Consider the following 27,988-nt stretch of genomic DNA (forward strand, 5'->3'; position numbering starts at 1 on the left):
TGTTCCACTGCCCAATGTTAGACCATTCTTGTATTCTCAAAGTAAATAGGAGCTGCTGATATGTTGACATTATAGTCAGGATTTCTTTTTTCAGGATTTCTGTTTTGAGATTTATATGTGAACCCATCCTCTTATGGGTCCCTATTTTGTTTCCCATACGTGTCTTTTAAGCAACATGCAATTAGAATTTGATATCTGACACACAGCACAAAATATGCTTTAGCTATTAATATATTCTGTGGCTCTAGAGCTGGCTTTATGTTAAAAGTAATTTTTTACAATATTCTTCTTTCAAAAAATGGTTTGTTTTGTGAGCTGTACAGTAGTCCTTGTGGAATGGGAAACCTTCTTACCATCACAGAGATCCGTTCAACCTGTATACAGTTCTAGCAGAAAGTTTATTTTTAATTGACTTAATACCCCCCAGCGCCCTACGCCTCCACTGCCTCCCCACACATGCTCACCCTTCTCCTCAAAAAATGTTTTATATATTATATTCATTTCAAGGATCATTTTTTTTTTTTTATAAATAAAGTTTTTTTTTTTTTTTTAAAGATTTTATTTATCTATTTGACAGAGAGAAATCACAAGTACACTGAGAGGCAGGCAGAGAGAGAGAGAAGGAAGCAGGCTCCCTGCTGAGCAGAGAGCCCGATGCGGGACTCGATCCCATGACCTGACCCGAAGGCAGCGGCTTAACCCACTGAGCCACCCAGGCGCCCCTCAAGGATCATTTTTTATTGATCATTTAAACTTAACTCTTTAAGTGGGTCAGATTTTTACTGTTAGTCCTTTCATAGCACAATTTCTCCTATTTTTTTAATCTATTTTCAATTCACATTGTGTTAGTTAATTTTCATGTTAACTATTCAAAACAGATGGTACAGATAACTTTGCTCAGCAACACAATGGTTTCTGGTTCAGGGTGCTCCAGGATTGTAGTAACTTGGAGACTTAGAACCACAAGGCTCTATCTTACCGATGGGTAATGACTGTCCAGTGAGGTTTTGCAGAGAATGCAAAACAGACAGGTTCTAAATCATTCAAAATTTTGCTTGTTTGGGCCATTTCTAAAATAAATGGATATGTAAAAACTTGGGTGTGGTGCCAGTGGGCTTTTGAGCTAACAAATCTCAGCCTCCTGGGAAGAAAGAAACAACCTAGGGGTTAATACACAGAGGCCATCTTTGGCTCACTTAAAATAATATTTTTTAGTGATTTCCCCAACAAATTTTGTAAAGTCTGAATTCTTTATTATGTGTGGCCACTGAAGTCTCCTTTCAGTTGTTTAGTGGTCAGCTAATGACTGGATAAGCATTTCCTTAAGTGTCTGGGATCTCTAGCTTGTATTTTATTAATTAATTAATAAATCTCTAGCTTGTATTTTATTCACATTCTCCTGCTTTTGTTGTTGATTATTGTGGGTTTTTTTTTTTTCCTTCTACTTCACTGTCCATTCCTTTGTCTCTTTTGGCACTGATTTTTTTCATCCCTCCAACCTCTAAATCCCAAGGGTGGGAGGGCTCAATCCTTGCATTTCCTTTTTATCCACACTCACTTTGTTAGCAGTATGTACCTTTATGACTTCCAATACCATCTACCTGCTGACAGCTTCTCTATTTATATCTCCAGCCTAGCTCGCCCCTCAATTTGACACTTGTATATGCAGTTGCCTGTTTGATATGTCCATCTAGATATCTTGCAAGTAACTCACATTTAACATATACATTCAAAACCAAATTCTCACCCATAGCTATATTTGTTCTCAGTCTTCCCCACTGCAGTGAATGTCAACTCGATTCTTTCTGCTACTCAGACTGAAAATCTGAAGTTGTCCTTGACATCTTTATTTCTCTTGTGTATTTAACCTGTTAGCAATCATGTTGGCTCTATCGTCAAGATTTATTCAGAATCCTGTCATTCTGCACTACTTCCAGTTGCTATTTCCGTGGTCCAAGCCACTAGTATTTTTTTTTTCTTGGCTTTAAATAGCCTTCTAACTGATCTCCTAGCCTCTACCACTGCTTTCTCCATCCAAAGTCTATTCTTATTAAAACGGCCAGAGTGATCCTTTAAAAATCCTATCAAGTCAGTCCTCTGTTCCAAACTCTTCAATGGCTTTTTCAGCCTTCTCAGTAAAAGCTCAAATTCTTTGAATGGTCTACAAGGTCTAAGTGGTCTAGTACCTCATTACACCACTAACCTCCTTTCTCAAATACTCCCTTTTCACACTCTGCTCCAGCCACACCTGCCAGCATGACTGAACTTGCTGGTTCCTCTATCTAGAACTCTTGCCCCAGATATCAACTGTCTGGATATTTCTGGTCTTAGCTGAATACCACCTTATTGGTGATATTTCCCTGGCCATCATTTTAAAAAAGTGAGCTCCCTCTTCCCACTGCAGACACTCTTTATCCCCCTTTTTTTTCTTTGTTGTTCTTATCACCATCTAAAACACTATACTTCTGGAGTACCTGAGTGGCTCAGTTGGTTGAGCTTCTGCCTTCAGCTCAGGTCAAGATCCCACGGTCCTGAGATCAAGCCCCACATCGGGCAACCTGCTCAGCAAGGAGTCTGCTTCTCCCTCCCCCTCTGCCTCACTCCGTGCTCCTGTGCATACGTGCTTTCTCTCTCTAATAAATAAATTCTTTTAAAAAATACTACAGTTTTGTTTATATGCTTATTCTTAGTATCCCCCAGTCTAAAACATGAGAGAGCAAGGATATCTGCTTTGTTTACTGCTTTAACTTTACTATCTAGAATAGTGCTTGGCATATTGTAGGTACTTAATAAATACTTGTTTTGAAACTGGATTTGACACATGTCTGCAAGATAACTTGGATTTTAGAAAATAAAACATCCGATCCAACCTTAACCTGTGCCAGTCAGTCATCTTCTCTCTTCAGCTTGCCAGGCAACATAATTTGGTCGACACGGGCTAGTTAGTCCTTGATTTCAGCTAAGAGGAGGCCCACAGACTCTGTATTGCCTGGTGTCCGTGATAAGGATGCATTTAGATAGCTTTAAGATCATACTCTTTGTTCATTTACATCTATACACATCACCATTCCTTCAAATCCACTGAAACTAATTTCCTACCTTTTGAACAACTTAAGATAGTATTCTCTTAAGGTAAGCTCATAAACATTTATTTTAGAAAATTTTGATAATCAAAGAAAATATGAGGAAAAAAATCAGTCTCCCTATGCAAGTAAAATCAATGTTTGCATTTTATATTTCCTTATAGTCTTTTGTCTATTCCAAAAATGTATATCGTTCACATAATCATAACTATACTTATATTTTCCATGAGTATACCACAAGTGAATAAAGTTTTCAAGTACTCTAAGTAGCTACAATGATTTGGGGAGACTTAAATGCTGAATTGGTAAACATTCAGCTAACCATTTTCTTGAAGGAAATCTGGTTTGAGCAAATTGCTTTCCCAGAGGCAGTCTCTCTAGGACAGCTCCTTAAACCAAAGAGGCTAATAATTACATTGAAACCTGTACTGGATGGTCTTGTAAAAGGGTATCTGGTTTGCCATTAAAAATTATAATTGCATTAACCTCACATTTCTGGTGGTTGAAGCACTAAGGCTGACCTTCTTGCATTCCTTCCTCATATCTACCTGTAACTGTGACTTTGCAGGGAGGGGGCCTGAGGTGAGTTAAGAGGCGACTCTCCAGCTGTCATGAGTGGAATTACCACTTTAATTTAATTACAGGTTTTCTTCAATGGGCAGGATGTTATTAAAGTGATTTTGTCTGTCATTTCTCCCGAAAGTTTGTGATCAGTTTGGTTAGTCTTTAGAATATTAATAGTCTGTTTCTTGATTCTAATTAAGTTACTAGTACCTAAGCAAAATAGCCATTAAGAGCTATGGAAATGTAATTGCTCCACCAACTGGTCAGCTATAATATTTTATTACAGCAATAGAAATGAAAACAATACTGTTTGCCTATAGGAAAACTTGCAAAAAAGTAATTTCATTTAAAAATAGGAACACGTTTTTAAAAAGGTCATTCTTTGAAATAATTTGTGAAGTCAATTGCTTTTTTTCCTTCTTGTTGAATATACTTTTTAAAACTTATTTTTCTAAGTTATATTCCAAATTCCAATATGTTTATTAAATTCGTGTTCTTGTTTCTTGTGTGAGCCAGTGACTGAAATAGACTTAAGGTGGGACATTTCCCAAGAGTATTTACTATTAAAAGGGAACCCGTAGTTAACCCCAATGCATACCAAGTTAATTAACCTAAAAAACAAAACAAAACATCACCTGTTTAGGTATGTGTAGTCTTCACACATACTGCTCTGTTCGTGGCAGTTAAAAGAAAGAATATTTCTGACGATTCGTTTTTTACATCTTTCTATTTATTTTTCCCATCCCATTAAGTCACTAAGCCCTCTTGTGTGAAAAGAAAATAGTCTATTATGCTTTTGCTCCTCGGAGCTTTTCCCAAGACAGACTACTCTCAGTAGTGACAATCCTCCATGAGGAAAAAGTTGCTCAGACACGGCCAGAGAGGAGGCAGGAAACCTGGAAGTCTGGTTTCTCCTTGCCATCAGCCTTCCGTGTGGGTCTGGGAGCCCATGGAACTTTTTTGGGTCCGAGTCTCCTTATCCATAGCGTGAGACCCTCCTATAGATCACCCCACTTCCATGAGTTGCGGTTACACTTATGAATAAAAAGGCATAAAATTCTTCATGAAATGTGGATGCTTTAGAGCCGTGTGCTGAGTACTGATTATAAAAGAACTTCTGTCAAATACCATGTGAAGGATGGTTAGATTTATGTGTGTTTATATGGTGGGATACATGCACGCATACATTTATTTACACACACTATCCTTCTTATTCAACTCACCTCACACGATGCTGACAGTGGACTACAGTTTGTCACTTTTTTCACTCAAAGTTCTCTGACGGCATATCTTTAAATGTTCAAGGCATATCAATTAAAGGGGCTTCACAAAGTCAGCTGTCTCCACACTTCTAGAAGGTATGGTGGTTAAACCACCTCATAAAGATTTGTGTTATCAAGTGACCATTCACTTACTCGTTCATGATATATTTGTCGAGTACTTAATGTCTGTCAGCTTCTGCGCAAGGAACAATATCCTTAAAGAAAGAGGGAAAGAATGAGGAGGAGGAGAATTCCTTGGGAAATGGTGACAGAATTAGAGCCAGTTACTTGGGAGTTTATCCACTAAAACTGTCGTGTCTTCAAAAGACTGACTTTAAATGCTGAAACTGCAAAGAAAAAAAATTGAGCATGAGAATACCTTTTGCAAATTTTTGGTTACAAGAGGGGCTGTGGTGGTGAACAGGAAGGAGGTGGTGGTGGTGTTTCCAGGTATCGAGGACATCATAGTATTTGTCTAGAAAACAGAAGGTGATAAGATGTCACTTAAACATGAAGCACTAAGTAAACTGCGACGACTCGGGAATTAGATGGGAAACAGTTACTAAAGGAGAAGAATAAATCTGGATAAACCAAAAGTCAGAATGCCCAAGCATAGGGCAATTAGACTCTGAAAAATGTTATTTCATAACAAAGGAGCGAAGAAACAGCAGGGGAGAATTCCCGAAGGCTCAAGGCCCCTGATTTCCTCCTATTCTTTTGTAACTCGATTTACAACCCACTAACGAATTCCCCCTCTCTCACCCACACCATCCCTCACATCCTCTTTATTTTCAAGGTGCTGGCCCTGACTCATCCTACACCTCTTTGTACACCTCGCCATGCTCTCAAGCCTCCCTTTGCAATACACTCTCGCCGCTACTTCAGAGCTCAGTGGAGCACACAGGATTCAGACTGCCTCCATTTTCCACCTCTCTCTTTCACCCCGGAGGACCATCGTCTGCCTGCTCTTCCGTACCAGCTGGATTTGGGTGAAAACCAGGGCCCCAGGGTGAAGGACTGCTTTCTGTTTCTTGCTAAATTGGGGGGCATTTCTAAAGTTACCACAGGGCTCAGCCCACCTCCTCTCTGTGCTTTGCCACAAAGCAAAATGTTAAGCAGCCACATTTCCAGAACTGCTTTTGTAGAGTTAGGCTCTGAGCAAGGTGTGGAAGAGCCTGCAAACTGCCTCAGGGGCCCACGCCTGCTGGGGGGTGTAGTTGCCCCTGTTTCCCTCCAAGCCCGTGCTGCCCAGTGTGGAGCTGTGCTTCTGCTTCCCAGGCTTCTAGGTGGGACTGTAGCTTTTTTTTTCTTCTAAGCTTCCCTTTCAAAGTAATCACTGCAGGAAGTTATCCATGTATTCTGATGACGCTAAGAATATTTTTGAAATTCTTCTGTGGTAATTTGAAGAACAAATTTATATCAAGAAAATCAGGATCGATTTACAGTTGCACCCCTTTCCAAAACTCAATTCGGCTGGCCTCCACATGAATTTCTTACTTCAGAAATCAAATCTATTTTTTCTGAAGATATTCAAGAGAAAGTGGTGTAGGCTTTGAATACCATCCCAAGAAAGGGGTTCTAAAACTTTGTCGAGAATTATTAACACCTTGGTCTCCCAGGATACCATTTTGATTTATTTGGATGGATTAAGTCTGGAATATTTATTTAAAGGCAATCAAGCAAACCACAATATTTGGTTTCATGGTAGAGGATCTCATTTCTCCAAGGAGGGTCACACATCTTGAGAAAACTCCCAAGTTTCTCATTGTCTCAGAATTCCTTACAATGAAATTTGATCACTAAGTAAAAGGACAGTTTATTTTTAATTACATTGGTTCACTTCCAATATGTTTAGGAACTTGACCTTTAAACTTTTGCAACTTGGACTAAACATTCATCTTGTGTTTACTCTGCTAGGTATTATGGAAGATACATAAATGAAACTAGCTACTCTCCTTCCCTCCTTCTCATGTTTAGTGAACTTCTATTCATCCTCCAAGAACCCAATTTGACATCTTCTAAGACAATGAACTGACATCTGATGCCAAAATTTTACATATTACTCCACGTATAATCTCCACATGAACTATGCACTGAGACTATTGAATTGAGGTGTCACTGAAAGACTATGAAGTGTAATATGTTTTACATCTAAAATCCTTATTATTTGACATCTGATCTAGAAAGGATTCTCTTTCCTCTTCTAAACAAGATAAACAAAGTACAAACATGACAAGGTGAATCAAAAATACAGATTCCTATATTGTCACATCCTTGGAAATTTTTCATATCCTATAGAAGAAAATCACAGAAATATCTTAAGCAGATAAAATTATGTAGGATTAATGTAGCAGTGATTATAGAAAAATATAGGTCAGAATTGTGGACAATTAAATGTTGCTTCTTTCCCCCTCAAAACTAGTGTTCTCAATCAATGTGTATACAATGGAAGAAAGGCATCATTTCCATAAAGACTTTTTTTAATCCAGAGATGACACAGGGCCAGGTGGTATTTCTTAAATACAACATTTAAAATGTTGTTTAAACAAAACATTAACGAGCTAGATAATAATGTTAGCTTTATTAGCCAGAATAACTGGGGTATTCCAAAATGACAGCAGTTGGCTATTGGAGGTATTTAATTCTCTCAACAATGACTTTTTTCAACATTACTAAAATTTTCAAACATAAATCCAATTTCTAAAACTTTTACAATGAGCACCCATTTACCCACCACCTAGATTTTTACCATTAATGTATTTCTATACTTGCCTTATCACTTATTACCCATTTACTCATTCCTTGATACATCTTTTTGAAGCTTTTCTTTTTTTTTTTTTTTTTTAAGATTTTATTTATTTATTTGACATACAGAGATCACAAGTTGGCAGTGAGGCAGGCGGGTGGGGGTGGGGGGGAAGCAGGCTCCCTGCTGAGCAGAAAGCCCCATGTGGGGCTAGATCCCAGGACCCTGGGATCACGACCTGAGCCCAAGGCAGATGCTTTAACCCACTGAGCCACCCAGGCACCCCGAAGCTTTTCAAAGTAAACTGCAGTACACATCTTTCTAAATATTCAGCATGCATATCATTAACTGGAGTTCTATATTTATGGGTTTTTGCTTTTGAAGTAAAATTTATACATGAGGAATTGTACAAATCTTAAATGTACATGTACTGAGTTTTGACAAATGCATACTCCTGTGTAATACAAACCCCTATCAAATATAAAACATTACCCTTACCGCAGAAAGTTCCTTCATGTTCCTTCCTAGTTAATCCCTGCCCCAATCCCCACAAATTAGTTTTCAACATGAAGACTTTGAAAAATTTGATGAAATTTCAAAGATTTATTTATTTATTTGACAAGAGAGATAGAGAGAGAGCACAAGTGGGCAGAGTGGCAGGCAGAGGGAGAGGGAGAAGCAGGCTCTCCAGTGAGCAGGGAGCCTGATGAGGGGCTCAATTCCAGGATCCTGGGATCACGACTAGAGTCAAAGACAGCCACTTAACCTACTGAGCCACCCAGGTGCCCCAAACTTGATGAAATTTTAATAAACTCCTCTCCTCTTAATAATAATGTACCTAAAATATTTACATTAAATAGAGAACAAGGTTGGCTTAGTAGTTAATATCATTTTCTTTGCAAGATTACCAAGTAAAGTATCTTGTCCTTACCCTGCACCATGCCTATAAATCTTATATGTTAAAAACAGTTGGCCCTGGGTCTTTGTGGACTAGGTTGTTGGAGAAACCTCACATAGTTGCCTTCCTCATTGCTTGGGGTACACAAAGGGAAAGTGAGGCTGTCACATTCTTTAGCCTATTCCTCCCTGGAGTGGCCTATTGCCTCTGTCAGCATGAGGCTTTTTGCATCCTTCCATCAGTTTGGAAGGACAGGATAACTCAAAGAGAACTGCCCTTCAGTTGGGTTAAATAAAGGGCTCTAGGAAAGGGAAGCGTTAATGTTGAGAACGTTCCTCTAGCTGAAATGGAATGAGGGAAGGAGCCATGAGTGTGTGCTTTGGCATAGTTTTGGGTCAGAGAAATGAAGGTGAAGAGGGTAAAGTTAACAGCAAAGAAAAAGGAAAGTAAAGAAAAAGATGAACACTGAGAAAACATGGGGAGAGATTTCCTAGTTTTCTCTTTAAAAAGTTATCTTCCAGGAGCTAATGTTCAGCCCAGAGGGCTGTTGACCACTAGGCTCTAACTCCTAAGACAGCTCTCAGTAATTTCTGTGTTTGTCCCCTCCATGCAGGACAAACCCACCAAAACCTAGAAACTCTGGCCCCTTTCTTAGGGGGATGGGGTGACCTGATGGTTCTAACCACAGAAGAAGACAGGATACAAAGGAGCTGAAACTGCCTGGCAGTGACTGGCACTTTACTACTAGGATGATTTGCCTTTATGGTTGCCAAACAAAATTGCTTAGAATGAGCAAAAATACCGAGTTTTCTCATACCCCCATTTTCTTTATCTTAGCTTTAACACATACACTAGTTCAGTGTACACAAGTTTCTTTCTTCTAAATTTTATTTAAGATTTTATTTTTAAGTAATCTCGATGCCCAAAGTAGGGCTTGAATTTACAGCTCCAAGATCAAGAGTTGTATGTTCCACCAACTGAGCCAGCCAGGCACCCCACATAACCAATTCTTGAGCTGTGAATTGTTTGCCTTTGTAACTGTTCCAGATAGACATTACATATATAGACAGGTACAGACAGTATCAATGCCTGTATATATAATGTTGTAATCATTTAAGGAACTTAATTTTAATTTGTCAATTGCCTAGGTTTGTTAATGTGTCAATTCTTTTTTTTTTTCCCCCTAAGTAAGCTCTATACCCAAAGTGGGAACTGAACTCATGACCCTGAGACCAAGAGTCACATGCTCTACCAACTCAGCCAACCAGGCACCCCAATGTGCCAATTCCAACATCGACATATGCTCTACCAGCTGAGCGAACCACACATCCCAATGTGCCGATTCTAATATCTACTTTTCCAAAAGATGAGAGAGACTCAGGAACAAAGATACTACTCGAAGTCATCAAACTCCCAAGGTGGATGAATTCAGAAAACCACTCTCTTTGGATTTTCATTATTTAGCCTCTATCTCTTGAAAATAAAATGTATCTGTCCCTGCCTTAGTCAAAGCTGTTTTCCTTTCATTTAGTATTTGCCAAAAGGATGTGTATAAGGAAATGTTATGCGGATCTCAACTCAACTTCCTCAAAAGACTCCCCTTACCTCACCCTATCCAACCAAGTCCCCCACCACAAAAACACTCTGACTTTCCAGCAAGCCTCCTCCTCTCTCTTTTCCTGATCTATATTTTAGACTTTCTTAAAAAGTAAATGGAAGGTATTCACAACTACCCACACATCCAAATTCAAAGCTCTGGATCGGAGAGCTCCTGGGCAGTACAGGGTTTATGAAAGCAACCAGGCCTCTCCTGAAAGCAAGAGGATGAGCCCACTGTCTGGAATATATGAAGTACTTGATGAAAATATAAGGAATGATGAATGAATGAATGAGGTCCAATGGGCACTTAACAAAAGAAATAAAGACAATCCCTGCTCTCAAAGGTCCTATCATCTGTTTGGAAAGATAAAAAACACTAATTGAATGGCTGAAAAGAGAAAAAAATCTTTCAACATTCAAACTAATTTTGTACCAACTTGGCCCATTAAGACCAATGAACAATACTAGAGTTAGATGAAGTCAGTCATGAAAGAATGCCTAAAGGAAGGGGATTGTGAGTGGTGTTTGAGAATAATGAATTATAGTAACTGGTATGGGGGAAAGGAAGCAGGAATAAAATGTATAAAGGCTTAGGAAGAGGGGATTTGCTTATTGGTGCAAAAATTTCATTATGAAACAACGAAAAGCAAGTTTGGTAAGATGAAGGACAGAAAAAGGGATATGTCTTGATGAATCTTGAATATAATGGCTCTGTAAGCTTGCAGGTTGGGAAAAACATCCTGAAAAAAACATCGTTTAAAGAAAGATAAAGTTGTTACTCTGTTGGTTATCATTAGGGAGGAAAGCCTCAGGCTAAAAAACCAGCCTGAAGCCTTTGGGACAAAGTTAGCACCTGGGGCAAGGTCCAGAGGAAGGAGATGGGAGATGGGAATGGAAAGGAGGACCCACTTCTTATAAGTGAATACTGACAGCACAGTCCAGGTCATATTTCAGCAAGAGCTGAATATTACCTCTGATCTACAGTATCTACCACTTCAAAACTTCAGGCTTCCGGGTATAGATTTGCATAGAGGATGAACATAATGAGGGTATGCTTTTGTCTGTGCTTGCTAGACCTTTCTCATACTTTCTCATACCCATCAAGAAAAGAACTTGCTTAGGCTTGATTCTGATCCCAGCCAACTCTTTCATCTTCCATGAGGAGTGAATGAGAGATTTTCTTCCAGAGTCAACCTATTCAAATTATTTTTGGATTTCTCTGTTTTTTGATTAAGATTTTCAAACTGCCATTTTAATGAACTCTTAAATAATTTCAGATTTTAAACATACTGAAACTTAATGACATAACTGTTTAAGACTTATTAAGTAGTTACTTTAGCCAAACCAATGTGATCAAGAATATTTGAATTTGGGGCACCTGGGTGGCTAAGTTGGTTAAAACCTCTGCCTTCCGCTCAGGTCATGATCCCAGGGTCCTGGGATCAAGCCCCACATTGGGCTCTCTGCTCAGTGGGGAGCCTGCTTCCTCCTCTCTCTCTGCCTGTCTCTCTGCCTACTTGTCATCTGTCAAATAAATAAATAAAATCTTTAAATTCTAAAAAAAAGAAGTTTGAATTTATCTAAAGATTGATTTATCCCAACATTGCTGGGCTTTTGGTTATGAGTTTAGAAGAATGTTTGGTTCTGGCAGCATTGCCTGGTGATTTTAGGTCACTCAAGTTGGATCTGAATCCTGCTGCATAACTTAACTGACCATGTAACCTTATTTACTTCTCCAAGCCTCAGTTCCTTTATCAGGAAAATGGGGAGTGATACACTCAAGAACTACTGTTCTCTGAACTTAAGAACTTAAAGTGTGGTCCCCAGATCAGCCTCATCACACCTACATCGAAGAACCTGTTAAAAATGCAAATTCTCAGGCCCCACACCAAATTTACTGAATCAGAAACTGCAGGCAGGGTCCAGCAATCTGTGCTTTAACCATCATCCAGCAGATTCTGATACTAGTCACAATTTGAAAACGACTATTATATGGTAGGCATTACATATTTACAGGGATTATAAGAAGTAAACAAGATAACACACCTCAAGTATTTGGCATAGGGCTGGCACAGAATAACTGCTCCAAATTGCCAGAGATAATGATGGAGGTGGTAGTGCTAACACCTTCACGAAGCAGGTGAGGAAGATCCTATGATACTGGGCCACAAGTCAGAACACTAGTCTCAGAAAAGGGAGAGCTCATTCAGTTACCTCACAGGTAACCAAGCAAATGTCTCTTTTCTAAAATGGCTCAAACATGAATCTGGCCATAATTCTCCTATCAACCTATATCTGTCAATGGTTTAGCAAAGACCCCTGAACACAAGCTAATCTGAAATTCCAGAAAATAAGATAAAAATAAATTAGTTTCAATAACTTTTATTGGTGATTCCAGGTTACCACTCTTTCCCTGACTTCCTCTAACATTACTGTCAATTTGGGATGCTTCTTTGTGGTTACAACTCTGAAAAACCATGATTTGCCTGTTTTCATTATGGTAGATAAAAACTTAGTTTCCTTCCCTCCCTCCCCCTCTTCCCTTTTCTTTCTTTTCTTTAAAGTTTTATTTATTTATTTATGTATTCCACTCCCCTTTTCAAAAAACTTATACTGCTCCATTACAGACATCATTCTTTCAGCCAGAATGAAAAACAGCCTATTAAGCTAACAGCCTAGAAGTGAGATTTTCTCTGATTTCTACATGAGGAATCAAGACAACAAAGTCTAGACAGATTCCATGACTCTTCTGTCCACTTATTCAACAATTTTGAGCTTCTACAATGTCCCAGTCCTGGTACTACTATGAACAAAACAAAAGCTCATGAGACCAACAAATGTGGAAGACAGAAAGTAATCAGTCATTTAACTAAGTTAAAATTACAACTGTGATAAATGCTATGAAGAAGAGGTATATGGTACTATGAGAACTTGTAAGAATGGGATAAGACCCAATTCTGGGGTTGGAGGAGGTTTTCCTGAGGAAGAGAGTTGGAGCTGAGATCTGTGTTAGGGAGAATTCTCAGTTGGCCCCATGACCTTGGCTCCCTGGTTGTTGTGCCTTTATAATCTCTTCCTCTTTAGTGTGAACAGGACCTGACACTTGCTTCTAACCAACAAAATATGGCAAAAATGATGGGAAGTCACTCTTGTGACTAGGTTGTACCATGTATTAGAGAGGTGACAGTGGAAATGAAGAGAAACAGATGAGCTGAGAAAAATCCAGAAGGCAAAACTGAGAGGATTCTATGATGTTTTAGAGATAAAGATATGGAAGAGGGAAGAATCAAAGTTAACTCTTTGGTTTCTGTCTTGGTCATTCTCTGGCATGGGGAACATTGATAAATGGTCAGATCTGAGGGAGAAGCCAATGCTAGTGAGTGAGTTTTGTATGGGCATGCTGTATGTGCATGTATGTGGCAGTCCAGAGCTGTGAGAAAGTCTCTGGATAGAAGATCTATATCTGAGTGTCTTGGTAGCAATTGAAGCATTAGTGGGTATGGACATTCTTGCCTAGGAAGAGATAGAGAGAGAAGAAAAGAGACCTCTACTCAAATCTTGTAGGACTCCTCCAATTAATGTCTGGCAGGGGAGGTAGAGGTCTGGTAATAAACCAAGAAGGAGCTACCAGAGAGAAGGAGAAAATCAGCAGTGCAGTGAAGCTTGCTTGTCTCTCCAGCTGTCTCTCTTAGGTAGTTGAGGTGTCTTTGAAACCAGGATTATTTCATTCTTCCTAATAGATTAACCTGGAAGCACTTTTGGTCTTTGCCTTTCACATTTATTTTAACTCACCAGATCTAACAGTGTCCAGGGCACATAATAGGCACTGGCTAAATATTTCTTGAATTGAATCATTTCCTTGTTGTTCAAGAAAGGATGGAATGAATAGATGTAGAAGCCCAGTTCCTTCAAGCACATAAACAAATGAGCAGAGTACAGGATATTGTTTCATTGCGTAGATGGTAAATACACAGCTACGTGACTAAAATGGTTCAAAAGCCATTTCAGTAGTTTCTGTTGCTGAAATATGTTTAATCAAATGTTTAATCTCTTAGAGATTCAGAGAACTGATAACAAAACAGGACTTTTTGGCTCTACACTGCAATCAAAAGTTAATTATTGTTCACACCTTTGGTGTTCCTCAGGTTCTTCAAGAAGGCGAACTCCCAATGGAAAAGGTATTAGGGACTATTTGTTTACTTAAAAAATGCATAAAGAACTTATTGCATTCATAATCAGTCCTTTACCAAAAATTGCCACCTAGTGTCCTAGTTTTGGGGTCTTTTCCAGAGTGAGTTAAAATATGCTGATGCCTCATCAGGTGCCAAAAGAATATGATGTAACTCTAACAAACCAACTAAATCCAGACCTCTCAGAAAATGACGCTTAGGAATACACATTCCCAAGTCATTCTGCCACCCTAGGGGCACTTACAGTCCTGAACCTCAAAGAATGTGCTTGGATTAGTTTTCTAGGGCTACTAAAACAAATCATTACAAACTGCTTGTCTTAAAGAAACAGAGATTTATTTACTCAATGATGCTGGAGACCAGAAGTTTGAAATCAAGATATGAGCAGGACTGAGCTTCCTCTGAAGGAACTAGGAGAGAATCCTTCCTTACCTCTTCCTATTTCTAGTGGTTCTAGGCATTCCGTGGCTTGGTCGCAACAAAACTCCAACCTCTGTCTCTGTCTTCATATGACATTCTCCTCTATGTTTCCATGTCCTCTCCTTTTCTGTCTTTTATAAGGACATTTATCATTGGATTTAGGGCCAAACTAACAATCCAGGATGATCTCATTTTGAGATTCCCTACTTTAATTCTACTTTAATTACATTTGCAAAGACCTTTGTTTCAAGTAAGGTCACATTCTGAGGTTCTGTGTGGGCACAACTTTTGAGAGGTTACCATTCAACTCACTATACCACCACAACTTCCTAAGAGCCGATTAAGTTAAGCAAACTCAATTATTCCCATATTAAAAGAAAAAAAACAGACTTTCCAGAATGTATTTTTAAATTGTCTAGAGTAACAGAGGGCTTGACTCTGAACTTTTTGAAAGGCCTGAAAAGATGATTTCCTGGATTCAGGTAGGAAGTCCCTTCCAGGAGAGCACTTGGTGCCTCTCAAAGTGTCTTCTGGCAAAAGATATCTTCAGGAACTTGGAAGCCCACCATTAGCATCACCCTTTGAGGGTCTCTTAGAAACAGAGGCAAGTTAGCTAAGCAAAAGAATGTGCCTGGGAAAGATGACACACTGCTGGCTAAAGCTCTAGCAAAGATTAAATTTACTTCATTAACTTATTTCACCAAATTGCCTAAATTACTACCAAATAATAAACTCTATGTGTGGGAGAATCTAGTTCATGCTACCACTAATAAATTTTTTTTTGAGGGGTACCTTTAATTTAAATTCAATTAATTATCATATAGTGTATTATTAGTTTCAGAAGTAGAGTTCAGTGATTCATCAGTTCCATAGAACCCCCAGTGCTCATTCCATCAAGTGCCACCCTTAATGTCCATCACCCAGATACCCCATCCCCCCACCCAACTCCCTTCCAGCAACCCTCAGTTTGTTTCCTATGCTTGAGAGTCTCTAATGGTTTGTCTTCCTCTGATTTCATCTTGTTTTACTTTTCCCAGGTTTGTTTCTTTCACTAACCAGAATCACGCTGTATGTGTTGTTCTTGGATATGCTTGTTGGAGATATTCTCAGCCTAGCACACTCCTTTTATCCATTATATATTCCACAGAATTAGTATCACTGTGTTCCTTCATTCTGCTATTATAATTACGCCCACTTTCATGCACAAACTTGAACACAGGGACTGGAATTTGAGGGGAAGAATGCCAGTTTGAGCCCTTGGCAATCTGAGGTGAAGGTGTGTTCACTTGGCACTGAGCAGGTGACAGGCCATGCATGCTGACTCGGGCAAGAGGGTGGCTGGACTGTGAATTTGGCACCCACAGGTGACATCACGTGTGACAGGGACATGGATGGTTCCGCTTTTAACTTTTGTTTTTCTGGGAAACTCTCTCTCTCCTTCTATTCTAAATGAAAGCCTTGCTGGATAGAGTATTCTTGGCTGTAGATTTTTTTCCTTTTAGCAGTTATAATTTATCATGCCACTCCTTCTGGCTTGCAGAGTTTCTGCTGAAAAACCCACTGATAGTCCTTCGGGGTCGCCCTTATATATGAGTGCTTTCCTTCTTATGTTGTTTTTTAAATTCTCTTTTTATCACTACTTTTGGCTATCTTATTTTTTGTCCTGGTGAAGACCTCTTTGGGTTGGTTTTGTTGGGGGCTCTCTGTGTCTTCTGGATCTGGATTTCTCTTTCTTTCCCCAGCATCAAGTTTTTAGCTACTATTTCTTCAGAAAACCTTCTGCCCCCTTTTCTCGCTCTTCTCCTTCTGGGATCCCTAACATGCGACTGTTATGCTTGACAGTGTTGCTGAGCTCCCTGGGTCTATTCTCAAGCTGAACAGATGAGAGGGCATATATTTTTGCCCTCTCATCTGCTCAGCTTGATTATTTCCCACTACTCTGACCTCCAGGTTGCTAAGCTGTTCTTCTACTTCCTCTAGTTTGCTATGTATTCCAGGTGGTCTATTTACTAAATAGTGAGTCCAATAGCTCTACCTGGTTCTTTTTTATTTCTCCTCTCTCTTGATGATCTCATGGAGGTCCTGTACTCTTTTCTCAAGTCCAGTGAGTATCTTCTTGAGCATTACTTTAGATTCACTATCAGACATGTTTCTTATCTCCATTTCGCTTAGGTCTTTTGCTGTGATTTGTTTCTGTTCTTTCATTTGGGACATATTCCTCTGTATCCTCATTCTGTCTATTGCTGTGTCTGTTTCTCTGTGTTAGGAAAGTCACCTATGTCTCCCATACTTGAAAGTCATGGCTTTATGAAGAAGAGGTCCTGTAGTGCAATGTCTCCTTTTCACCAGAAAATGGTCCCTTAGGGGTGTCTCCTCTATGTGTTGCTATAGGGGTGTCCTTCCATTATGGTGGAGTTGTGTTTGCCTTCAGTCCAGTCTGTGATGGCTCTCTGCCTATTGTGGGCAGAGTCTGTTGCCTGTGGTGTTAGTGGGCCCGTCTGGGGCTGCCTTGGGCTTGAGTTGAGTCAGACCAGGTGTTTAGCACCTGAATGAAGAGGTGAAGTAGCACCAAACTGTAGGTACTTCCCCTGAGAAGCTTTTGTTGGTGGGCGGGGCCTACAATCAGACTGATGTATGGTTATCCTCCCCTTTCCCTGAAGCAGGATTCACTTTGGAGAGGTGCTAGCCCTTGTCTGGCCTGCACACACACTGCCAGGCTTGGGATACTGCTTTGATGGGATCTTGCCAAGAGCAATCAGAGGGGGTGAATCTGCTTCACTGTGGCCTCTTGTCTACGTCAGGCTGCAGAGAGTCTATTCTGACAGCTTTCAGGTATCTTTCTGGCTTATTTATGCCTAGGTGGGTGTTCTCTAGGTGGCCACATGGCAAGAGGTGAGCCCAAGGTCCTCTTACTCTGCCATCTTCCCAGCAGCCTCCCCACTAATAATTTTTTATTTTTTATTTTTTATTTTTTTATTTTTTATTTTTTTTTTCCCACTAATAATTTTTTAAAAGAGATATAAAATCTAGGGGCACCTGGGTGCTCAGTGGGTTAAGCATCTACATTCAGCTCAGGTCATGATCTCAGGATCCTGGGACTGAGTCCCACAACAGGCTCCCTGCTCTGTGTGGAGTCCGCTTCTTCCTCTCCCTCTGCCCCTCCCCACTGCTTATGCATTCTCTCTCCCTGCTGCCCAAATAAATAAATAAAATCTTTTTAAAAAATGATACAAAATCTAGTCAAGACTAACTCAGTAATCAAATTGCTCATGCCTATGACACCCACTCACTTCTTCCTAATCTGGTATGTGGAATTCCCAGCAATTACTTCTTACCAGAGAAAGAGTTTTATAAAGGGCTGATGGGGTGAGCCTGTGCCTGTGATCCCCAGAAGTCAAATAATCTACCAGCCTGCCACTGCACCTGTACAAAAGACACAGTTATCACCTGTGCGGACCCAGACAACAGCATGATGATTCATTATGCATTTTTCAAGATAATCTGTGAGGCCATAGCAGCAAATGCTTGACTTGAACTTGTTCCTCAGTGACTCATAACTTTTACAGCCATACCAGAGCCCAGTTTGGAAGCAGAAGAGTTCAGAGTCTACAAAAGACACCTTCATGTCCCACTAATTGTGAAGAAGAGGTAAGAGCATGTAGATCACTGCTGAAAACAACCAGTTATGAGAATTAGTTGCAGCAGAGGAAAGGAGAAAGAATGAAACTTTCTCAAGCCATTAAGAAATGACACTACTTGTAAACTAAATATAATTAGGCATCCTGGCTCCTGTCAATTGCTCCTATCAGTAAGCATTTGCACTGTGGGAAGGGGGTATAAGTCACTGCTCTGAGCTATGGTATAGAAGAAGATTAGGTTAGAGGAGAGCAAAGTGTAGGACCTTAAACTTGGGTCAAAAGCATAAACTTTCTGACTCCTATCCAATGGGATTGGTCACTCTGGTCCCTTACTGGAAGGCTGAAGGCAATAGTGGCTTCAAAGAGGCAAAAGCTCCATAAAAGAGTGACAAAGTTGAACTCCAAAACCATATAAACCATGGCCTGCTCAGTATTTGGTGAGAGCACAAGGACAATTCTGCATTCCACCACCACCCTGAATTTCTGGAAGCTCCAGCTCTCATGTCACTCTTTGGTCTAGAAATACCATGCTCTTCCATCTCTACAAGTCAAGTCCAAACATCTCACAAGTGTTACCTTTTCTCGATAACACCAGTTGCTGGTAATGTTATTAATCTACCAAATTCTAAAAGCACAAAGAAAAAATATCACTTCCAAATCCCAGCACATGGAGAAAACCAGCATTTCATATAACATTTTGGTATGTTTTTCTGGTACTTCTGAAATGCAGAAATGTACCCGACTTAAAGCAACAAATAAATTTTATTTTTAAAGTCAGTTTTCATTTACTCCACAATATTTAATAAGCGCTTACTATATCTAAGCACCATGACAGACACTAGGAAGACAAAGATGAATAAGACCATGTCATTTCCTTAATGTGTTCCCCAGTTGGAAGAGAAAGGCAAACATATGGGCAGAGGGCAGTAATTCACTCCTGTGTGAGTCTCAAGAATCAAAGATGCTAAAACTCAAGTCTTCATAGTTCTTCCCTTGGGGCCTCTCTTCTTGGTAATATATAAGGTCACACAGATATTCTCCATCTTTGTTCCTGTAGACCCCTAGTGCGAACCAGCAAAATCATGGCAAGTGTCACTTACACCTGAGCAAAAACTGTGACAGGCTATAAGGCAAAGCTGGCCAGGAAAGAAAGGGATGAGACTTTAATTCTGGGTGAAAGCAAACAGGCCCAGAGGTCCCATGGTGTAAGGGAAAGCCATAATGAAGATGAGGATGATCGTATTTTACATTTACTGAGCATTTTATGTGCTCAGCTTTTTTTTTTTTTTTTTTAAAGATTTTATTTGACAGACAGTGATCACAAGGAGGGAGAGAGAGAGAGAGAGAGAGAGAGAGGCAAGCAGGCTCCCTGCTGAGCAGAGAGCCTGATTTGGGGCTCCATCCCAGGACTCTGGGATCATGACCTGAGCCAAAGGCAGAGGTTTTAACCCACTGAGCCACCCAGGCATGCCAGTGCTAAGCTTTATATACACAATCTCATTTAAGTTATGGGGTAGGTGTTAGCATTCTTATTTTACAGATAAAAATCAGTCAGAGAGGTTAAATAATTTTATTTAAGATCAAAATAAATTTTAAGATCATCCAGTTATATGTGGCAAACTTTGCCTTGAGCCCCAAATCAGTGCTCTTAACCTCAGAATGTCACAGAAGACAGGAGCTAGTAAACAGAAGCGGTGGTGTGGGGAGAGGAACCAGCATGAGCTTCAGAATTCTACAAATGGTTTCATACTCTGATTTTATACTTTCCTTAGTAAGGTCCCTTAATTTTTTTGCTGGTTAGTTTTTCCATTTCTTTGCAGGGAGCCGTATCTTATTTATCACTGGGTCCTCAACATCTACAACTAGGTCTTCTGGCCTGTGGCATGGGTTCTCCAAAACTGTGTTGAGTGAATGGCAGGTTAATACAAGAATTCAGGCACAAGACTCTGGTTCTATAGGGCTGCAGTGAGAATTAGCAATGAGGTGAGTGAAATGACGCAGCTGGTATCTGCACAGCGTAGATGCCCCGTAAGTGTCAGCCTCACAATCCTGCAGTGAAAAACACAGCGTGCAGGAGGGTAAACTGAAACAGGGGGCTGCTTTTTCCCTCAGTCTGAAACCTCAACAGATGCCTCATCTTAAGACATACTCCAGGATGTAAAAGGCCACTGAAGGGAAATAAAAAGAGGGAGAATTAGACAGGAATGAACTCCATTTGGGACCCCCACACAAATTTGTACTGCAAAGCATTTCCGAGAACATCTAGTCTCTTGCCTCGATGCACATGCACAGCACCACCAGCTCCCTGAAGCACTTTCAGAGCGTAATGCAACCCCGGGATCCGTGTTTGCATGCCTGTATTGTTCTCCTGAGGCAGAGCAAAAGTCCCTTTTGATTCCTGCTTCATCCATAGGAAGAAAAAAAATACATACTAGAGAAGTCCTGAGTGGAAACGGCATTGTCACCAAGTATAATAGAAACATTTTAAAGATAAATTTCTTCCGATTGCTGTGGCCTTTTATCTGGCAACTCAGAGAAGGGTGTTAAAACTGATAAGCAGATTTTCTGTGCAGCACAGTAAAATATCAGGGACTGTGTAGAAAGAATGATTGTGCTTATGTTGTCTAAAATAAGATCTGGCTTTTGTAAAGTGTGGTCTACTCAAGATATCACTGTTTATCTCCTACAAAGCCCATTTAGTTGTTTTCTCACCTTTTCACAATAATCTCATAAAAAACCCTCATTTTTCATTCGAATGTGGCATGAGATCTGGCAGTAGCTCAACTGGCCTTTTTCTGGGAGGAGGCCCACTGCAGCTGATGAGCCCCTTCCAAATATCCGGTTACCAGCTGCCTCACCTTTGAAGTAAGAAGCTCTTTGATTAAAAAACAAAAACAAAAACACTTTGGTCAAATTCAAGTCCTCCTCTACTCTTTGGTTTCCAAACAAGCAGTTATAACTCGCTTTCAGGGGATTTGGACCCCTCTTTATGACGTTCTTTTTCCCTTTCCCTTCCTCCCCGGATCACAGAGAGGGAAAAAATGACTCTACTTTGCTCCTGGCTCAGGATGCACATCAGCCAAAGTCAGGACAACAAATCCTCCTCCAGGGGTGCTGCTGAAAGCCAACTTCTTGTGAAAATTCACTGGCTGCCTCTCACACACTGCTTCCCAGGACAAATTCCAGCTGGAGGAGTTCAGAGATGGTAAAAGGCTGTTTCTCTTAAAGAACTAACGTGATTTTTATGATAAGCCAAGGAGGGCTCTGTAACTCATAAGAGTTTCTCTTTTTGCCTGGCTGCTAGAAAGCTCAGAGCTGGAAGATGTACTCTTCTGGGGCTAGGATTCCTTGATACCAATTTCTCTTCAGCTATCACTTCATGTTTGTTTGCTGCCCTTTAGCTTCTACTAAAGAGTCTCTGTTTTGTTAGAATTCCATTTCTTGTATAACTTGCCTCAATCTCTTTTTGAGAAGTAGATGAACTATGAGTAAAGAAACATTTTAAAAGTGGCTATCTTTGGGGCGCCTGGGTGGCTCAGTGGATTAAGCCGCTGCCTTCGGCTCAGGTCATGATCATAGTGTCCTGGGATCGAGCCCCGCATCGGGCTCTTTGCTCAGCAGGAGCCTGCTTCTCTCTCTCTCTCTGCCTGACTCTCCGCCTACTTGTGATTTCTCTCTCTGTCAAATAAATAAATAAAATCTTAAAAAAAAAAAAAAAAAAAGTGGCTATCTTTATTCTGACTGTGCTATTCTTCTTACCTGCGCAACAAGAAAATTAACCCAGGCCAAATAATCTAAAATCATCTTCCCAATGAGCGATCTCTATGAGGAAATTATTGGTCTAACCAAGACCAAAATGAAGAGAATAACCCACTCATTCATATAGAAAAGTTCTCATCATTAATACACATTTCCTTTAGGCTCAAAGTAAACTCATAAAGCTGCCTCTTCTCCTTCCCTGCCAGCCATTTTTAAAAAAACAGCATAGACTAAAAAAGCAACCCATTTTAGATAGGTCTATTGAGTCACAGAAGTCAAGATAATCAGATTAGGGAAATGCATTACATTCTAGAACAGGTAACTGGAGATGCTGTAGTCTAGGAAGTCTAGCATGAGATCTGGCATGAGATGAAGTCTAGGAAGTCTGCAGAGACAGAACTAGTTCTAAGTTGCAGACTGGAGCCTTTATGACCCCACACAACACAAATAGTTTAAGTTAAGACTATGAAAACTTAGGTCTCATTCCTCTTACCTCCAGTTTCCCTGTGAAAATGACAGTATTTCATACCTTTTACACTTTTTTTTTTTTAAAGAAGGATATCAGTTCCTGTTTATGACTTAATGAAATATTCCTAATTACATTTTTTCTGCTTGGCGAGGGAAGAAAAATGTGTCATTGATAAATCAAAACCAGATAATGTGATTCATTAAAAACATCCATGGGAAGCCTGGGTGGCTCAGTCAGTTAAGCGTCTGCCTTCGGCTCAGGTCATGATCATAGGGGTCCTGGAATCGAGCCCTGAGCTGGGCTCTCTCTTGGCGGGGAACCTGCTTTCCCCTCTTCCTCTGCCTGCTGCTCTGACTACTTGTGCTCTCTACCTCTCTGTCAAATAAATAAATAAAATCTTTTTAAAAATCCACCAAATTGATTAAGCACAGCACCTAGAAAAGTACAAAAATTGTGGGAAAAATTTAATCAAAAAAATTGAGGCCGAGATCAGCGTTGGAAAATTTATTTACCATCCAACCACTCTTATCTACAACCAAGAAGTAAATGCCAATATAAATGCCATTTAAAAGAAAGAGACATATACAATATGTTCATCTCCTCTGGGATGGCGAGAATTGTGTTGGAAGTAAACCAAGGCAGCTATGGAGGCAGGAGATGAGTAGAACGTGTAGCTATACCCCTATATTCCTCTTTCTGACCCACAAAATTGTCATGCCCTTTAAGCATCCTTCTCCAGACATCAGAATGGACACTGCTGAAATCACAGTGCTTGATTTTGTCAAAAGGAATCGATACAGCCCAGAAACATGTTAAGAAGGGTGAATCATGTATGTTCCTGACATGAAGGTGGATTTAAGACCGTGTGAGCCACTAACCTAACACCATTCTCCCTTTACTTGTGCCTACATATTTGAAAAAAAAAGGGGGGTGTGTGTGTATGGGGGGAACATCCCCAAGTTTACTTTTTTAAAACTAAATAACGTTGCCTTGTGGCACTCATATTGTATCTATTACACATTTCACTTCAAAACCTCATCTCCCCTAAACCCTCTTCAATGCGCTTGAAGTAGCACAGCCAAAGGAAAGGAATTTTCTATTTAACTAGAGCACTGACATTCTGTTACACAATTCGATCTTGTCTATTTACCTGCTCTCAAAAACACAAGACACTAAACACAAAATGCTGAGTGCGTGGAGTCTGCAGTGCCATAGGTGTCTGAATGCATCCGCAGCTTCCCTCTCACTCATCAGGGTAATTGTTGCCATGTTATTCCATTTTTTGATTAGTCTAGTCCCTCAAGCTCAATGCTTTTTTCTGGCCCAACGTTCTTCTGCTGGTTGTCATGGTGATTGAATTGTTAGAGAGGAGAAAGGCTCTGTTGTCTGTCATTGTTCTGTTGTGGTTTAGGTAGCGCAGGAGGCAACACGAGAGTGAAGTGGATGGACCTTTTTTGCTCTGCATCATTTCATAGTATTGAAAAATCTCACATAAAAAAGGAGCAAATAGGCCCAACCAAAGAAATAACCAAGCTCTTTCTAAAGGAAAGTGCACATTATTATAAAGAGGCAAATGGCACTAATGACGAACTGAGTAATCTATGAAAAATGCTGCTGAATATTACATTTATTACTAGAACAATTGCCGCAACTTAAACATCACATACAATACCTACCATTTTGCAATTTGGAGTAAATATAGTTTTTAACTCTACAATTGTAGCGTCAACTCTTTGATTCTCAAGGCTCTGTGACTTTAACCTTATGTTCTGTTTAACCCAGAGATACCAAGTTGGAAGTTAGGACTGAAGCAGAATTAAGAGTTGGGCAAATTTTCTTTTGGTGGTTAAGAGCACTACAGTTAATTTCTACTTGGAGAATGTGGAAGTGATTTTTTAAAGATTAGAGCTCACTATAAAAAAACTTTTTATTCATAAGGTAACAGGTTTTTGAAGCCAACCAAAATAAATATAATCATTCTTCAATTTAATTTTCAATTTTCCACATTTTGTAACCAGAAAAGGAAGATACAGGTCATAGGTAAATGATAAATGAAGGGATATTACATAGATAGGGACCAAAATAATAATAGTTCCTATGAAAAACTGCTCCTAATCTTCTTTTATCATTGTCTTGGTAGACCTATACTTGCCTTAATCAGCAATTACTTTCATCAGTATTGGTATAATTTCTGTCACTACAAACTTTTTCATTTGTTTGTTTACTTGATTTTAGAATGGTTTAATTTTTATTTAACTATTTCATTTATTTTAATGTACAAATTTTTAAGTAGATAACATTTAGTAAAATGTGATTTAAAAATTAAATGAGATGAAATAGTTTACTCTGACAAGTTTCCCTCTCACCCCCTGAAATCTATCTAGTTCTCTCTTAATCCTCTACATACAAACATTGTTGTTAGATTCTTGTGTAGTCTTCCAAAACTTCTTTATGCAAATATTAGAAAACACTAATATGAATTCTTATTCTACCTCTTCCATAGTGGTATTATGCTATTCAGCGTTCTACACTTTTCACTTAACAGTATATTAGATGGTCTTTCCATATCAGAACACAAGGATCTTCCCCCTTCTCCTTTTCTTTTCTTTTTACAACAGCATAGTATTTCACTGTAAAGCTGTACTAAAATTTATTTAAGCAACCTCTATGAATGGATATTTAGGTTGTTCTCAATATTTTGTTTTTTATAACAAGTAACCTTGTATATTTGTTATTTTTATGTGTACAAACATAGGTATAAGTTAGAATTTTCCAGAAGTGAAATTCCTAGATTAAAGAATATATTTGCATTTATAAATGTGATGAAAATTGTCAAATGACACTCTGTAATAGTTCCAATCTACACTCCCTCAACAGTGTACAAAAATACTTGTATTCACATACCTTGCCAACAAAGGTTAATATTAAATTTCTGAAATTCTGCCAATCCAACAGATTAAAAAATAGTACCATTCTACAGTTTTAATTGAAATTTCTGCTATGAGTGAGGTCAAATATCTTTTCATATATTTTAGAGCCTGTTGTGTTTCTTTTCCTGTTAATTCTCTCTTTAGATACTTTGCCCATATTTCTTTTAGGGTGCTGATATTTTTCTTACTGATTTCTAGGAGCGCTTCACGTTTTTGGAAATTTGTTGTGTTATGAGTGGGCAAATATTTTCCCCAACTTGTCATGTGTCTTTTAACTTTGCATATGAGGGTATTCTCCATAAAGAAATTCTGATGATCATGAAGTCATACACACCTTTTGTGGTTCTGTCCATTTTCTCCATCTCCACTCTAAGGCTATGAAGAAACCTTCCCATGCATTTTTGTAGTACTTGTATGGTTTCTTTTTTCAATGTTTTCCTTTTTAAAATATTTAATATTAATATTTAAGCTTTATCTTTGTGGAGGGTATAAGATATAGATACAACTCTAGATTTTTCCAGATGGCTATCCACTTACCCTATCTCCAGTTCTGGAATAATCCATCTTTTCTCCTCACTGACTTGATATACTCCCTTTACCAGATGCTAAAGTCTATGTTTTTGGTCTATTTCTAGACTTCCTATTCAGGTACCTTGACCTGTGCGTCTGTCATACATGGAGTACTAGTCCATCTAACATAACAATACAAACACAATCAAGAGTATACTACAAGGACCGTATTTACTCTTAAATGCTCTTAATGATAAATGTATTTTCACACTGCAAGTATTTTGCTGTATTTAGTCACTGCTCACTCCAACTCACCATCCAAACATATATCCCTTCTTTACCTGTCCCAGGAAAAATATCCATTATTCCAATGAAGCAGACATTGATTGACACTCAAGTCCTGAGAAAATACAGCTGAGACATCACCAATTTCTCAGTTAAAACTACAATTGAAGGGACGCCTGGGTGGCTCAGTTGGTTGGACGACTGCCTTCGGCTCAGGTCATGATCCCGGAGTCCCAGGATCGAGTCCCGCATAGGGCTCCCAGCTGCACAGGGAGTCTGCTTCTCTCTTTGACCTTCTCCTCACTTATGTTCTCTCTTACTATCTCTCTCTCAAATAAATAAATAAAATCTTAAAAAAAAAATAAAACTACAATTGAAGAATATGTATGGCAGAGAGCTGTTTTCTCTTTCCGAATATGCCTTTAAGGGTACAGAGTGTGGGGTGTTCATACATCTCAGCCTGCTTTCATCCAGCATCTCATAGTGGTTTACAGCCACAGAAATCTGTGAAACACGCAGCTCTCCCTTTCTGAGGGTACTCCACGATGACTTTAAAGCCTAGCCATTAAAGGCATTTGAAAGGGCACTTACTATTTAGTACTCTGTAAACATATATTTTGATTTTCTTTCATACTGTTTAATGGCATAATATTCAGCAAGGATCTGTGGAAACCAGCTAGCAATCACAACAGACACACTCCAAGGAGGAGTACCAGCACTTCCTAGATTGTGTTTCTCTTCCTTCCCACAGCAGAAGGGCTGCAGCCGATTTCATCACTGTGCCAAATATTCATAAGCTTGTTGTCTGTTATTGGTTTAATGTAGTACATTCACACAGATTGAAGTTGATTTTCAGTAAAGGTCTAAAAATAACACTCTTCGGCTGTGATCTTGAGGCTTTTGAGATCAGTTTTCTTGCTTCCACCCCTCCTTCTTACCGAGCATTTCAACACTGGGGAGAAGATTAATGTCCTTGCAACAAAAGATGACTTTTGGAGCAGAACCTACCCAATAATAAGAAGTGGCAAGTAAAAGAGGGAAGGTGGTGACCTCTCTCAGTGACACGAGAAAGAAGAAACTGGAGGAGCCTTTCTTTTTGCTTAGAAAGTGCCCAAACCACTCATTGCAGGAAGCGTTTGGCTACCAATCACTTCTCTGAGACCCCTTACAAAAGGTGAGCAAATCTGAAAGCTCTCCCCCTCCCTCCCCAATTAGTTCAGATTGCAGTCGACCTTCAAAGATATCCATTGTAGGGGTGTTTTTCTGGTGATGATGCTTTGAAAATAATTTTCTTTTTGAAGGGCTTTCTTTCTATTCTCTCCCCATGGCAACTTTTGAAAATTTGTTAAAACGCACACGCACACAAACCTCTTAGGCTACCTACAAGCTCTCTAGGTGAGTGGGAACAATGGCAGCCTTACAAAGAAGTGCGCCCAGGACAACTGCACGGTTCTGATCATTTGGGGAGCTCTAGCACACAGACGCCCCCAGCAGCCCTCATGCAGCGTGAGGAATTTTTTTTTTTTTTTTTTTTAAGTACACAATGAGGTTAAGTTAGGTGGAGACCAAGTTGTCTGCTTGTCTAAGTACAAAGTAGTTTGGCTGAACTGCTCTTCCAATCTGTTGACAAGACAG

At 39.5% G+C, this 27,988-nt stretch overlaps 1 protein-coding gene across 2 annotated transcripts in view; it reads right to left on the reverse strand.

Moving 5' to 3' along the window:
- LOC309868234 (uncharacterized protein) overlaps positions 1–27,988 on the reverse strand; it is a 50,322-nt gene that overhangs the window by 20,695 nt on the left and 1,639 nt on the right. The window contains exons 1-2 of one of the 2 annotated variants that reach the window (XR_014313591.1): positions 23,779–23,888; positions 5,289–5,384 (exon numbers count right to left, since the gene is read on the reverse strand). Coding sequence is in view for 1 of the 2 variants with exons in the window: in XM_082737816.1 (XP_082593942.1) it covers positions 5,289–5,384 (96 nt within the window). In the remaining variant the exon portion in view is untranslated. Of the gene's footprint in view, positions 1–5,288; positions 5,385–23,778; positions 23,889–27,988 lie in introns of those variants that run through there. The other variant, XM_082737816.1, reaches the window with a different exon arrangement.

Source organism: Mustela nivalis, assembly GCF_964662115.1.
Source record: "Mustela nivalis genome assembly, chromosome: 6".
NCBI classification, from domain to species: Eukaryota; Metazoa; Chordata; class Mammalia; order Carnivora; family Mustelidae; genus Mustela; species Mustela nivalis.